Source organism: Dendrobates tinctorius, unplaced genomic scaffold (assembly GCF_039654945.1).
Source record: "Dendrobates tinctorius isolate UK_male_01 unplaced genomic scaffold, ASM3965494v1 ptg000058l, whole genome shotgun sequence".
In the NCBI taxonomy this organism is placed as follows: Eukaryota; Metazoa; Chordata; class Amphibia; order Anura; family Dendrobatidae; genus Dendrobates; species Dendrobates tinctorius.
Window position 1 is genome coordinate 21,110,673 of NW_027361726.1, and position 16,653 is coordinate 21,127,325.

A 16,653-nucleotide genomic window follows, 5' to 3' on the forward strand; every position below is an offset into this window, starting at 1 on the left:
ATGGTGGGTTGCGACCGTGCCTCGACTTTTGAGAACTGAACAAAATTACTGTTAAGAACACGTACCCTCTCCCGCTGATTCCTGATCTATGCAATCAACTCACGGGGGCCAAATGGTTTTCTAAGCTCGATCTACGAGGGGCTTATAACCTTATAAGGATCTGGGAGGGGGACGAATGGACAACTGCGTTCCTGACAACTGAGGGGCTGTTTGAAAACCTGGTTATGCCCTTCAGCCTCACTAACGCTTCTGCATTTTTTCAGAACTTTATTAATGTTGTTTATTCTGACTTGATTGGACGTTACGTAGTCATTTACCTGGATGACATCTTGATTTACTTTGAGGACAGTCAGTCACACTTGCACCATCTGCGTACGGTTCTTATGAGACTCCGGGAGAACCATTTGTATGCTAAGCTTGAGAAGTGCTCATTTTTTATGCAAGAACTATCTTTTCTGGGTGTAATTGTATCCGGGGAGGGATTCCGCATGGATCCAGAGAAGGTTCAGGCCATTACAGATTGGGTGCAGCCTCATGACCTGAAGGGGTTGCAGAAATTTCTGGGTTTCGTTAATTATTATAGGAAGTTCATTAAAGGGTTCTCGCAGGTGGTGAAACCCTTGACGGACCTCACTCTTAAAGGGGCAGATGTAAAAAATTGGTCCGTGGCCGCAAAAAATTCCTTCCTGGCATTAAAGAAGTGTTTTACTACAGCCCCTGTGTTGGTACAACCCGATTCGTCAAGACCTTTTATCGTCGAGGTCGACACTTCGGAGGTGGGGGTGGGGGCAGTATTGTCACAGGGCCCCTCCACCCTGACTAACCTCAAACCCTGTGCCTTTTTCTCTAAGAAGTTCTCTTCGGCCGAGAGAAACTATGATGTCGGTAACAGGGAATTGTTAGCAGTTAAATTGGCCTTCGAAGAATGGAGGCATTTTTTGGAGGGGGCCGCTCATCCCATTACGGTCATCACTGATCATAAAAACCTGGCCTATATCGAGTCTGCTAAGAGATTGACCCCTAGACAGGCTCGGTGGGCACTTTTTTTTTCTCGATTTCATTTTACCATCACGTTCCGACCAGGGTCTAAAAATGTAAAGGCGAAAGCCTTATGCCGAAGTTTTGATTCTGTGTCCCCTCCAGAACCTCCTTCCTCCATTCTTCAACCGGGAGTGGTTGTAGCCGAAATCTCCTCTGAGTTACAGAGAGAGATTCTGGAAGCACAAGCACAAGCTCCCAGGAATAAACCCCCAGCTAAATTGTTTGTACCCGAACAATTCCGTCCCACACTCCTTCAAGAATTTCATGATTCTGTGTTAAGTGCACACCCTGGTATTGCAGCTACCCGGGGGGGCAGTAGCTAGGGGTTTTTGGTGGCCCTCTATGGGTACTGATATAAAAAAGTTTGTGAATACTTGTGGGGTGTGCGCGCTCTCTAAAAGCTCTCAGGTCCGGCCGGCCGGGGAATTGGTGCCTTTGCCAATTCCGGATAAACCATGGACACACCTGTCCATGGACTTTATCACTAATCTTCCACCTTCCAAGGGCAACTCAGTGGTATGGGTAGTGGTTGATAGATTTTCTAAGCAAGCCCACTTTGTGCCATTACCATCTGCTGAAACCTTGGCCCGCTTGTTTATACAGCACATTGTTCGACTGCATGGAGTGCCTGTGAACGTGGTGTCGGACAGGGGTGTGCAATTTGTGGCCAGGTTTTGGAGAGCGTTTTGTATAAAGTTGGGGGTCACGTTGTCATTCTCCTCTGCCTATCACCCGGAACCCAACGGACAAACTGAACGCACCAACCAGTCATTGGAGCAGATTTTGAGATGCCTGGCCTCCTCCAGACAGGAAGACTGGTGTGAGGTAATACCCATGGCAGAATTTGCATTCAACTGTCGGATTAATCAGTCTACCGGAAAGTCTCCCTTTCAGGTTAATTATGGGTTTGTTCCGCAGTTTGGGGAATTTTCCCGTATGGATTCGGATTGCCCTGGTGCCGAGGGGAAGGTACAACAATTAAAAACCCTCTGGAAGGAGGTGCAGGGGAACATCTCCAAAGCCCAGAAGAAGTTCAAACATTTTGCAGACAGAAGGAGGGGGGTGGTTCCTGCGTTGACAGTGGGGGAAAAAGTCTGGTTGTCCACCCGTAACATCAAACTTAAAATATCCTCTATGAAGTTGGGCCCCAAATTTATTGGCCCATACAAGATTGTAGAGGTGATCAACCCGGTGGCATACAGATTACAGTTGCCCACCTCCTTCAAAATTTCTTAACGTCTTCCACAGGTCCCTATTAAAACCTGTGGGGACAGTTAGAGAAGATCCCTCATCTGTGGCTCCACCAGTGTTGGTAGAGGGTCAACTGGAGTACGAGGTAGGGCGCATTGTTTATTCGCGGTGGGTGCGCCAGAGACTTCAGTACCTTACCCATTGGAAGGGATATTCCGCTGAGGATCGGTAGTGGGTTCCGGCCAGTTCGGTGCACGCTGATCGACTGGTGCCGGCTTTTCAAGCCAGATACCCTGAGAAACCTGGGGGTCCAGTGGCCCCCATTAAGAGGGTGGTACTGTCATGGATAGGACATGGTTAACTTTTGCCGGCCTCTCTTTGAATCTGGGAGGGGTATTTATACTCACTCCAGACTAGCATTCTCTGTCAGCTGTACTGTTATTCTGGCTGTGTGTCTGACCGACCCCCCTGGTGTGCGTGTACTGCATTGCTTGTTTGATTCCCGTGTATGACCCGGCCTGTCCCCTCACTCTTAATTTCGTCTCACGTCTTAGGTACTGTAGTCTTCTCTGGTTCTGACCTCCTGGCTTGGCTATTGTTACTCCGCTACCGTTTGCCCCTATTGTACCGTCTATTGCCCGGTCTGGTTTTCTGATCTATTGCTACGTCTTGACTATCCGCTCTGTCTAACCCTTGGTACTGTCCTGCTATCTCGTGCATTGACCCCGGCTTGATCTGGTTTCCGCCACTGTCTATGCCCCTTGGTAAATTGTCCCGTAGTTACCTTTCTAGGAGTTTCCCTGCAGCTCCTAGCTCTGTGGAGCTTAGGCCACGCCCCCAGCAGTCATATGCTTCAGGTCCTGATAGTTTGAAGCACGCATTGTCACCGCTGCTGCCCTGCTACACAGGTATCTTTGAGCACTGTTTTTGTACTCAGGACATGCGCACTGGCTCAGTGAGCGAGTGTAGTGCGGTGTTCCTGACAAGAAGGAGAGTTGAAACAGTTATTAGTAAATGTTGCTTGGTTTGTATGTGTGGTAATTCTCTATCCTCTATTTTGGTTTATTCCCCTACCTCCACACCCAGGTGCATTCCTCTGTTATATGTGAGTGAATATTTTGTATGCCTGGAGTTTTCTGTTATCCCTTGTCCGTGTATCCTTGTTTGTCGGGTTGGTGTACTACAATGCACAATAGCGCCCTTCTTCCCTGGGTGGAGGAAGAGAACAGACAGAGGGCTGACTCAGGAGATAAGTCAAGGGTGGAGGCCCCGGCATCTTCACCTTCAGACGTATCCCGGGGATTAGGGCAAGCTAGGGTGTCCTCAAGTATTAGGGACAGAGAAGGAGACCCTGGTTCCGGGTCACCCGACAGGTGTGCTGTGACATCTACATTTTTACTATCATTTTTTATTTTTTTACATCAAACCATTATAATGCCTTAAACAAACCCAGCTTATGTCAAATTATAGAAGTAAGGATTGACCTATAAAAGGAAAAGATAAAATTCATCCCCTTAAAAATACATTTGTTCACTATTTGCTGTTTTTGTTAAGCTTTTCAGTGTGCTTTCACTTTGTGCACTTGTATGGAAACCAACAGCAAGTAGGTATGCGGATGACAATTGATCTTACCATTGCTCTTATTTTAATCTGATTAGGGTTTGTGAGCGCTCAGGACAGTGCGACACATTAACACCCAAGTAATTTTATTGACATATAAATACTAAAACTAAAAGGAAAAATAACAAATCTGTCCTCAGCAGCTTGCTGATGGTTTCTAGTTAGTTGAAAAACAAAAACAGAAATACACGGAAATAGCCATCTGGGAAACTAAAATAAAAACAGCAAAATGTCATTAACATATATTCCATGAAAACCAGATTTTCCACTTTCTTGCTCAGAGTGGAACTTTACGTTACAGAAAGGTTACGATAAAGAGGCAGCGTGGGCAGATAAATAACATTATGGATCTAGGTTCATTCATAAACTGATGTGGACAACTACAGCAGGAGAGGGCCTTGAAAATACAGGTTGCAAACAAGAAAAGCAGAGGAGCTCAGTGCCAGGGAGCAGCTGCAAAAGTCAAGTGCAATCGTAGTAGGGAAAATATCAAAGGCGCCATTATTGACACATATAGTTATAGAATGATTTGGCAAGCAAACTGTTCCATTTTCAGGGCGTATGGGCCACCAGCTGCAGTACTTCTGTCATCAGTATAGAAAAGGATTCCTTTCAGTACAAGTATCATTAAAAGGGGTATTTCCATCTACAAGATCATGTATGTAGTAGGTGTAATACTAATAATATTAGCAAATACCTCCAATTAGAAATGTATAGTTCTTCTGATTCTCTATGTCGCTTACCCCATGTGCAGGGAATTGCAGGAGCTTAGATACCATGGTTACAACCACTCAGAGTGACAGCTGGTTGCTAATGGTCATAACTATGGATACCTAAGCTACTGCAATGGGGATAGGATAGGGATAGGATCTTAGAGATGAGAATACCCCTTTAACTCCCGAATACCCACAGGAAAAAGGCAAAAGAATGCGACTCTTCTGTTACAAGTAACAGGATTTAAGTAAGTCACGGCTTTTCATGTATAACACTCCAGCTACTCTGCTGTAGTTGGACTCTTTTTGCCCTTTGTAAGGTATCTGAACCCCATCTGCCTCCTCTGCACCCCCTGGAGCAGCACCCGTTTTCTACATGTCCTGATGGCAATTATTACCGTATATAAAAATCAAAGTAACAAAGAAGCCGGAAAATATGAGAGTACTTACATATCGCCATGGGTAAGAATGAAGTACTGAGATACTCGGTGATGTCCTTGTGTAAAAAGGGAGGAAAAGTGGCCAAGGTAGAGATCATGGTATAGGGTAAAGTGCTTAATATATCATCGCTCAGAAAGGGCAACAGACAAGCGGTCGTATAAAATATCGACTGTCCCAGATCTGTAAACGGAAATGAGAAATGAAGTTAGTGAGAACGAAGAGAAATGTAACATAACCTGATACAATGTGACGACACGCTACAAGGTTATACTGCAGCAAAGAACTGGGTGCCAGACACAGGCGTCTCTACATAAGACGTGCCTGAGCTGAACTTTTTTATCATGTTTAATACTCAACTCCTGACTGGACCTGCAGCCAATATCCAGATGCTTTCTAAACAGTCTATGGTTTAGTGTCACACATGTGCTCTGAATGGGTAACTGTTATCTGACCTGCACTTCTTTAAAAGTTAGCAGAACTTTCACATTGTGTTAAAGGACAGTCCGTGTTGCTCTGGTAGTGACTTAGGTTACTCCTGGTAAGATGTAAAATGTGAGTGGTCACTCATACTCCTGCTCTGTCCATGGGACTGATATCACAGTTACACAACTCGACCTGCTGCACTCTCATGGCACTGTCTACTGGACGATCATGAATATTTTGGCAGAACTCTCCCAACATTACTTGAAGAAATCTCACAGCAGTGCTCATCAGACTCTCATGGCTATACCCAAAGAAGACCCACAACAATTCCTCTAGAACTCCCATCGCTATGCCTGCGAGACTCTCATAGCTATGTCTGCAGGACTCTCATCGCTACGCCTGCGGGACTCTCATCGCTACGCCTGCGGGACTCTCATCGCTACGCCTGCGGGACTCTCATCACTACGCCTGCGGGACTCTCATCACTATGCCTGCAGGACTCTTATCACTACGCCTGCGGGACTCTCATCGCTACACCTGCGGGACTCTCATCGCTACGCCTGCGGGACTCTCATCACTACGCCTGCGGGACTCTCATCACTACGCCTGCGGGACTCTCATCGCTACGCCTGCGGGACTCTCATCACTATGCCTGCAGGACTCTTATCACTACGCCTGCGGGACTCTCATCGCTACACCTGCGGGACTCTCATCGCTACGCCTGCGGGACTCTCATCACTACGCCTGCGGGACTCTCATCACTACGCCTGCGGGACTCTCATTGCTACACCTGCGGGACTCTCATCACTATGCCTGCGGGACTCTCATCGCTACACCTGCGGGACTCTCATCACTATGCCTGCGAGACTCTCATCACTATGCCTGCGGGACTCTCATCGCTACGCCTGCGGGACTCTCATCGCTACACCTGATGGACTCATCGCTATGCCTGCGGATCTCTAATAGTAGGTATTTTAGGTCCCCTTCACACATCCATTAAATAAGTACATAGAAAAGGATACTGGTGCCATTAGTGTTTTGCATCAGTGTGTCCATTTTTACCATCAGTGTCATGAGTGTTTTTTATAAATGGATAAAGAAACAAATTCCAAGGCTTCTCCTATACTTAGGTTATAATGGGTACATGTTCTAGCCGTGAACAAAACGGATACAACACGTACATGTAACATGGACGTCTAAATAAGGCCTTAGTCAGGCTTTCACGGCTATGCATGCAGGACTTTCTATGCTTGTACAATTCTCCAAGCAGTTCCTAAAGAACCCTCACAGATTTGCAAGTTAGATCTCCAGGCTATGCTTGCAAGACTCTTATAACTATGCCTGCAGGACTCTCACAGCTATTCACTTCAGAATTTCGTGGCTATGCAGGATCCTCAGGCACGGCTATTGTTGTAAGTGTCTCCCAGCTATCAAAGCACGGCTCTCTCTACTGTGCCCGCAGGACAGGACACCCACAACTCTACTGAAGCGTTCACTTGTTCAGATGGATTTTTCCTTTAATCAGAAGAACAATACAGGGTAAATTACCAATAAAGATTATTTTTTTACTTTAAGTACTTGTTATCTCACTTTCTGACCCTTACTACTGAGGCAAATAAAAATGCCTTAAAACATTCTCTCTCTCTCTCTCATTATTCTGGCATTTGGCAAATATTAATAATTATGGTAATCCTAATTGACCTAAAACGGGAAAGGTTTATTCTGAATTCATGAAAGATATTGAGAAAAACGTGCAGATGTGTCTTTTTATAAAGTGAATGTAAACTTCTAGTTTCAACTGTACATGCTCCTGATACACACTGCCCAAACCGTAGGCAGCATGGATCACCTGTCAGATTCTCTTTAAATCTGAGAGATAAAAGTAAGCCCCCTTCACTGATCATGGCGACAGACTACCCCAAATAACTATTCTGTTTTCAAAGGGAAAGAGATAAATCTAAAGGTTCCAAACCTAAAACTTGCCATTAAAAGTAGGTTACGTTCGTCTTTAAAAATGTATGTACCAGTATTAAAGGTTATGCCCTATCCATATAATAGAGGGTAACTTCCAGATCACTGGAGGTCTGGCTGCAGGGACTCTATCTAATCCAGACATAATAGCTCTGAGGAGTCCCATCTAAATGGAGAAGAAGCCAAGCACACCTCCTCCGATTCATTCATTGTCAATGGAACCACCGGACAAAGCTGAGCTCTGCACTGTGCTGCTATCTGGCACTCCCATTAAAAATGATTGCAGCAGAGGCGTGCATCCTTGGCTTCCGCTCCATTCAGACATGCTATCTCAGGATCGGTGGGGGTCTCAACGGTTAAACCCTTATTGATTGGGAAGTTATCCCACAGGAATAACCTTCAAACTTGTCACAAACCCCCTAGAAAAACACAAAATTACTTATCTTTATTCTAACCCAAAATTGTGCTCCCACGTCCCCATCTAACAAAAAATAATCTCTTACCATGTTGTCCATGCTGAAGCAATGGGACTAGATCCAACAGGGTCACCAGAGTCACATAGAGCCCCTGATAGTCCAAAGAAGGGTACTCTGATAACTGAGCATCTCGACTTTGTTGGCCTCGTTCTGATGGAGAATCTCGCAGGACGCTGTAAAGGAGGGAGCGAGTAACAGTAGGGTTGATGGAACTGACCTGTGGTCTTAGAGATGGAGTGAGTGGGAATGGCACAGGAAAAAGACACATAGTCATGGGCACTGTCAAATTGGAGGCATCTTGATTTTCCTTCTTGCCTGACCGGGACAAAATGCTGTTGAGGGGACAAAGAAAAAAAAGAGACAACAAAGACACAAAAAAACAGCACATTACATTGAAATGACACTGTAAAACAAAGAATAAAACACCAGATACGCGCCACATTAGATGCAATGCCTACCAATCTGGTGCCAGGCTCTAGACTAGATTGCTTCACTTTCACGCTTAACAAGAGGAAATTGCAAAAAATATCATATTTCTCTATTTTATTTTCATTTTATCTTTTTTTATTTTTTTGTCTCTGCTCAACATTCTCATTGCATCTCATGTGTTATCTGGTTCATAAGGAGCAAAACCATAAGGATGCATGTTTCAGTGTCACACCCATGCTTTGCAGGCACCCATGCTTTGTAACAATCCAAAACCCGATGGGTAAAAAGCCAATTTGAGCATCCAATTGTGTCACAGTCCTCCAATATGAAACTAGTTACATTGCACCCTTCTTGTTAGTATTTTGTTTCTTTTTTACTTTTGCTTTGCTATTATTTCAATGTCTTGATATATTATAAATCCAACCCTGTAAAATATAGGTGTGGCACTTCCAGAAACATGTTTTAGCCAGTAATAAACATGTAAGTTTGTTAAGAGGTTTTAGTTTTTCTTAAAAAAACACATGTTTATTGCACCAAAATAATGTCTGTATGTATTTTATGATACTGTTTCATGACATTCCATCAGTATCATTTGACATAATGAGGTTTCAACAGGCACATGGATTAAGAAATCATATTTCTTTCCAAAAATGTTCACTAAGCTACTGGGAGGAAGCTTTGAAAAATAAGATATAATTGATGATTTGTAGCATAGGTGGAGCTAATGGCAATGGCGGATTATGCGCTTATAATTTAACATTGTCCATGTTTGAGGAGGAAACAGATTATTTTAACAATACAAACACTATTTTGTTAACTCGATACCTTTATACTTGGCTAACTAGTCACACAATATCATATCTATGCTAAATGGGGTCACGGAATATTATCGTGGATCTGAATTTTTTCTGCAGTGTCCTTTTAAAAGGATCACAATTTTTTAAGTATTTACTCAATTATACAGGTTATAGATGGAAGTAATCTATATAGACAAAGGAGTCAATGTGTACATACATTATATTACTGATCCTGAGTTACATCCTGTATTATACTCCAGAGCTGCACTCACTATTCTGCTGGTGTAGTCACTGTGCACATACATTACATTACTGATCCTGAGTTACATCCTGTATTATGCTCCAGAGCTGCACTCACTATTCTGCTGGTGCAATCGCTGTGTACATACATTACTGATCCTGAGTTACATCCTGTATTATACCCCAGAGATGCACTCACTATTCTGCTGGTGCAGTCACTGTATACATACATTACATTACTGATCCTGAGTTACATCCTGTATTATACCCCAGAGCTGCACTCACTATTCTGCTGGTGCAGTCACTGTGTACACACATTACATTACTGATCCTGAGTTACATCCTGTATTATACCCCAGAGCTGCACTCACTATTCTGCTGGTGCAGTCACTGTGTACATACATTACATTACATACCATACCATTTCAATTTATACTTGATATACCCTAAGTGGCGGCATTGGTCTTAATTTACATACATTACTTACCTTGTACTGATCCTGAGTTACATCCTGTAATACACTCTGTAGCGCTGGCGCCCCTGCACGCTGTCCCTCTTCCCCAGCAGGGAAGCAACTAAACCAAGTCCATTGCTCACGTCCTGCTCGTCCTTCTCCTTACTGCTTTGCTGCTGCCAAGCATATGAGCATGGCATGCATATCCCTGGGCACTGTGCTTAGGGCGCGAGCACTACCTCCTTCTTAAAGGGGCCACGTGCACCACCCTAAAGTGTCCCCAGCCAATGGCTGGGAGACACTATTTAAGGCACCTCCACCTGCATGGAGGTGCCTGTGCAAAATTGTTAGTCTGTTTCTTAAATATGCTTGCTAGTTTTCAGGTCCCAGTGCTAGTATCCCAATACACCTGTCCTGTACATCAGCTATGCCCGCCTGCCTGTATAACAGCAGTGCCCACCTGCCTATCAATAATGCCTGCCTGCCAAGATACCAGTCGTGCCTGCTACTACCTGCCTGTCTGTGTGTCTGTCATGTCAGTCACTATACCAGTTATGCCAGTCAGTACTTGACAAGTCTATCATTCCTGGCCGTTCCGACCTCCTGAGCCTTGGGGGGCTGCTGCCATCCAACCGAGGTCAGTCCTGGTGTAGAACCTGGTCTCACCCCCCTCGTATCGCGGTATCATCTGCCGCCATGCAACCGAGGTCGGACTCCGTGAGGCACCTAGTCACATCCCTTCAGGCTCTCCTCGGATCACGGCAGGGCGATTCCACCACCCAGTCCGTTACATACTCCAGAGCAGAAAAATATTCAGGATTGAGAGTCCTCAGTAGTTGATACCTTTTAATGGCTAACTGAAAAGATGGTAACACATTGCAAGCTTTCGAGACTACTCAGGTCTCTTCATCAGGCTAGACTAATACAAAATCTGAAGTCACATATTTATGCACAATACAGCCTAGAAAAAATGCAATAGATAAGACAAGTGACGTGAAGCAGAACTATCAATATGGGAGAGGGAGAAACATAAATATAAACATTGGACCAGCTCATAGATAAGAAGTCTGGATGTTTTATGGTCCTCTGATTGGGGTCTAGTTCTGTGTTGTGATGCCCCGCAAGGTTTTAAAAGGAAATTACATTATCAGAGGACCATAAAACATCCAGACTCCTTATCTATGAACTGGTCCAATGTTTATATTTATGTTTCTCCCTCTCCCATATTGATAGTTCTGCTTCACGTCACTTGTCTTATCTATTGCATTTTTTCTAGGCTGTATTGTGCATAAATATGTGACTTCAGATTTTGTATTAGTCTAGCCTGATGAAGAGACCTGAGTAGTCTCGAAAGCTTGCAATGTGTTACCATCTTTTCAGTTAGCCATTAAAAGGTATCAACTACTGAGGACTCTCAATCCTGAATATTTTTCTATCTACTGGCTAACACGGTACAAAGATATACATCTTTCCTGTATACTCCAGAGCTGCACTCACTATTCTTACTATTCTAATCCAGGATCAGTACAAATAAGTAATATGTATGTACACAGCAACTCTGCTGTACAAAGAGATTATTTCTTTATATAACCTGTAAAATTTTCTGCTTTAAAATATCGAAAACATGTACAAGATCCCCAATAATAAAAAATATGGTCGATTTACGTTTATATATAGCATTATCATTCTTTTAAAGGCACTTGCATAATATTACCCAGCATTTTTGAATAATTTAAATAATTTACTTAATTCACAAAAATCACTTTTTCCTTTTATGACCACCAGATTTTTTGGAATCCCCTGTATTATTAGAATTAGAGGCCCCATAGGTACCTTTAGCTGATAAACGACTGTTATTAATATTGTTGAAGATGGCTTCACTGCTAGTGCCCTTATGTCTATACCTCTTGCCCTATATGCAGTTTCATGCTGCCTTAACCGCAATGGGCTTTGTAGCAGCCAGTCAGAGTTTGGAATTTATTCATCTGTCATGGGTAAAACAAGGAAAAAAAGTCATCTGATTGGCTGCTACAAGATCAAGCATTGTTATGGCAAAAATACACAGAAGTGTTGTCATGAGGGCACAGGGAGAGAAGTTTTCCTCTACAGAGGTCTGTAGCCTCCACCTCAGCGCAGGATACACTAAAGGGCTTTAATCTGCATAGGACATGTCATTATTACAATTTACATTTATTTCATTACCACTCCATATCTCTACAAAAGCACATTGTTATAATATCTACTGGACTTTATATCCGTTAATAATAATAACCAAACAAATTCAGAAATTCACATGTGCAACATTTTATTTGGAAAACCTAATAAGTCACTGATCTTAAAGGGGAAGTCCACACCACTTTCCACTCAGCCGTATCAAGTATAATCCTCTCCTGAGAAGAAATTACAATGTGCAGTCATCAGCACGACACTCTCCTTTTATAGTGGCTCTGTCAACAGATTTCACAATACAAACTGCATATATTATTAGATGTCTCTTAGGTATAATCACTTAGGAAAGATCAACTCGTTGTCGGCCTTTCTATCATTACTGACAACTCCTCAGTGTCCCTCTTGATGTTGCTGTGATCTCACACTGCTCAGCACATGTTGGAGCTTTCAGTCAGGCTTAGATTCTGGGTGTAGCATAAATAGCTGTCAGTCAGGCTGGGTGGGTGGAGACTAAACGGCTGTCAGTCAGGCTGGGTGGGAGGAGACTAAACGGCTGTCAGTCAGGTTGGGTGGGTGGAGACTAAACTGCTGTCCGTCAGGGTGGGTGGAGACTGAATAGTTGTCAGTCTGGTTGGGTGGTCAGAGAATAAATAGCTGGACACTTGGACTCATGTAATTTCCCACAGAGTAACTAGACTTATAAAATGTCCACCTTAATATCACGATTGTACAGCAGTATGTAGTCAATATACCAGTCTCATCAGGTCTGCGAAATGTAAATCTTCATGTCCAAAGTTTGCATACTGAGATCTAATGACAGAGCCACTTTAAGTCTGTCATCCAGTCTTACACCAATAAAGCTTAAAGAATAACCTTCATTTTAATTTTTATTTCACAAATCAATGGAACGCGTATTTCAAAGTCCCTTATCTTCATATCTTATCAGACAAATCTGCATCTTTCTCTGCCAAAATTGATAATTCATTCTCAAAATTCTCATTTCCAGGGTAAAATCTGTAATCAATAAAGACCGATGGTTACATTACTGAGATAGAGGGGGGTCAGCTATTACAGATAACATTCTATGTAGAGGGGAGGGGTTAGGAGGAGGGAGGAGCTAGAGCCAGAGCTCCACCCTCCCTGATAGGAGATGTCAGTTAATACAGATAAGATTCTATGTAGAGGGGAGAGGTTAGGGGGGGAGGAGCTAAAGTCAGAGCTCCTCCCTCCCTGATAGGAGATAGCAGGTACTACAGATGAGATTATATGAGGGAGGAGCTAGATGCAGAGCTCACAACTCCCTGATAGGAGATGGTAGTTATTACAGATAAGATCCTAGGTAGAGGGAAGGGGTTAGGAGGGAGGAGGAGCTAGAGGCAGAGCTCACACCTCCCTGACAGGAGATAGCAGGTACTACAGATAACATCCTAGGGAGAGGGGAGGGGTCAGGAGGGAGGAGGAGCTAGATGCAGAGCTCACACCTCCCTGATAGGAGATGGTAGTTACCACAGATAGGATCCTAGGTAGAGGGGAGGGGTCAGGAGGGAGGAGGAGCTAGATGCAGAGCTCACACCTCCCTGATAGGAGATAGTAGGTACTACAGATGAGATTCTATGAGGGAGGAGCTAGATGCAGAGCTCACACCTCCCTAATAGGAGATGGTAGTTACTATAGATAAGATTCTAGGTAGTGGGGAGGGGTCAGGAGGGAGGAGGAGCTAGAGGCAGAGCTCACACCTACCTGATAAGAGATAGCAGGTAATACAGATGAGATTCTATGTAGAGGGGAGGGGTCAGGAGGGAGGAGCAGCTAGAGGCAGAGCTCACACCTCCCTGATAGGAGATGGTAGTTACTACAGATAAGATTCTAGGTAGAGGGGAGGGGTCAGGAGGGAGGAGGAGCTAGAGGCAGAGCTCACACCTCCCTGATAGGAGATGGAAGTTACTACAGATAAGATTCTAAGAAGAGGGGAGGGGATAGGAGGGAGGAGGAGAGCTAAGGGCAGAGCTTCCCCTCCATGATTGGAGATAGAATCTCATCTGTAGTAACTGCTATGTAGAGGGGAGGGGTTAGGAAGAGGCAGGACCTAGAGGCAGAGCTCCTCCCTCCCTGTTAGGAGATAGAATCACATCTGTAGTAACTGCTATGTAGAGGGGGGGTAGGAGGGAGGAGGAGCTAAAGGCAGAGCTCCTCCCTCCTCCACAGAATTTTATCAGCACTAACTGTCTTCTATAGAATGAATGATCAGTCCAGGTGGAGGAAGAAGCTGATTTTTCTGATGAGATTTATTACAAAGTTTCTTAGCTTCACATTTATTATTGATTTACGGTAAAAAAACAATTAATATGACGGTTACTCTTTAAATATTGTATAATAAACGCTCTAGTACATTCCAGTACAGTTTGTGTTATAATTCCTCATCTATTTTAGATCTGTGCTTGCTGTCAATGACTATAAGGGTACGTGCACACGCTGCGGAATCCGCTGCGGATTAATCCGCACGGATTTTGCAAAAACCGCAGATAATCCGCAGGTCCAAAGACCTGCGGATTATCTGCGGTTTTGCCTGCGGTTTGGTCCTGCGGATTCACTATCTCCACAATGGTGGAGATAGGAACCCGCAGCGGTTTCCGCAGAAAGAATTGACATGCAATTCTTTCTGCGGATTCAAAACCGCAGCAAATCCGCGCGGTTTTTTCCGCAGCGTCGGCACAGCGTTTTTTTTTTCCCATTCAAATGAATGGTACTGTACACCGCAGCTAAAACTGCTGCGTGTCCGCAGCGGCCAAAACCGCTGCGGAAACGCAGCGGAATCCGCAGCGTGTGCACACAGCCTAAGTATTCTTGACTAGGTCCTGCTGATTACACAGCTGCTTAGCTTGTTACAATGTATCAGTCTAGACTTGTTGTCAACCTCTGGCTCGCCAACTATTTTATAGGTAGGAAGCGTCTAGACAAATTAAATCCAACCTTTGAGTTGCAAACAATGCTGCTCACAAGATATGACTGTCAGGTCCTGCTGGGAGTTGTAGTTTTACAACAGCTGGAGAGCCTTTAGTAAAAGATCACTGGTCTGGAAAATCCTTTGTAAACTAAACACAGTGTCAGAGAAAATCTCTCATGTTCTGATTACGGAGGATTGCATACACAGGATATATTTTAGCAAACTGAAACTGTGAGCAGGGCTGCGTCATCAACTACATGTGAACAAAGGTTTCCACCCAATAACAGCAAGCATAGGTCTTGAAAATGGTGAGGTATTGAAATACAAAGTATGTTAGAAAGTTGCAGAACTTTTCTTTATAAAGTGATAAAAATGAATTAACATAAAACTGGACAACTGCCCTTTAAATCCATCCATGAACACAATCAGCACTCCTTGACATTAAATTTGCAATGCTAAAAAGAAAAAGTCTGGGAACAATGGAAATCACAGGATGGAAACTTATCTGCAAATGGTGATATAAAGGAACAACATTTTCAAAACCTCTGGATTCTTCAGGCTGGAATCTGAGCCACGTGCAGAAATTCCGGTACCTCCAGCCTCGGCTGCTGTCGCTGAGGTTATTAATGGTCGTCTGAGGAAGGTTCTGTCGCTGATTGTACAAATCATCAGGATCCGCTGCCGGAAGCTCCTGTGTAGTCACCGACCTATGACGTCCCAGATGTGCTTGATGGAGACAAGTCTGGATCCGGTGTCAGCAGCTCCTGTGTAATCACCGATCAATGACGTCCCTGATGTCCTCGATGGCAACAAGTCCAGAGATGCGGCAGCCAGGGAGCAAGTTTACACCACTCAGGCCTCTCACAGTAGTGCGAGGAACATGCAGGCTGGGGCTATAGTACTGAAAAATGGATACTGGTACACTAGAGAAATGTCAGTACCAATGATTCCATGACCAAATCAACGCAACACGTGAGCAATGCCATCAGAAGAGGCCATCACGAGGGAATGTGAAGGTGTCCAAGGAGCCATTTTTCAACAAGACAACCCCAGGCCTCATGTTTCTGGTGCTACTGTGAGCTGCCTGCATGGTCTAAACCTGCTCCTGTGGCTGCAGCATCTCCGGACTTGTCTCCATCAAGCACATCGGAGACGTCATTGGTCGGTGATTACACAGGAGCTGCCAGCAGCGGATCCTGATGATCTGTACAATCAGCAGTGGAACCTTCCTCAGATTGCCATTAACCCCAGTGATAGCAGCTGAGGCTAGAAATACTGGGATTTCTGCATGTGACACATACTCGACTCTAAATAAATTAAAATATTTTGAAAATTTTGTTTCCATTTTTTCCAACATTTGCAGATCATTCACACGTCTCCATCCCATAATTTTTATAATTCCACCACTTTTCTTTCTCGGTGGTGCAATATCGAGGAGTGTCAGTATCTTCCAGGAAAAATGTGCTCCCTGCTGCTGATCCTTAGTTACTTCATTCAGATCATATCCATAATGGCCACTTGAAGTAGAAAATACAGGCCACATTGGAAAGGCTGACCATATTGGATTTTATTCTTAATGTTTTAAAATTTCTGATAATGAATAATTATGGGATTATTTTCTGACTGAGGCAATGCACACGCCAGAGAAATCAAAGTCAAAGCTAAAAAGAAGTCAGCAGAAGTGACGTAACTCAAGATCAGCACAAGACAAGAGAAACATGCACCTGAGATGATAAAACAGTGC

General features: G+C 44.0%; 1 protein-coding gene across 1 annotated transcript in view; it reads right to left on the minus strand.

Moving 5' to 3' along the window:
* UNC79 (unc-79 homolog, NALCN channel complex subunit) overlaps nucleotides 1-16,653 on the minus strand; it is a 191,532-nt gene that overhangs the window by 159,111 nt on the left and 15,768 nt on the right. The window contains exons 3-4 of the mRNA XM_073578106.1: nucleotides 7,904-8,208; nucleotides 5,016-5,186 (exon numbers count right to left, since the gene is read on the minus strand). Of these exons, the coding sequence (XP_073434207.1) occupies nucleotides 5,016-5,186; nucleotides 7,904-8,208 (476 nt within the window). The remainder of the gene's footprint in view (nucleotides 1-5,015; nucleotides 5,187-7,903; nucleotides 8,209-16,653) is intronic.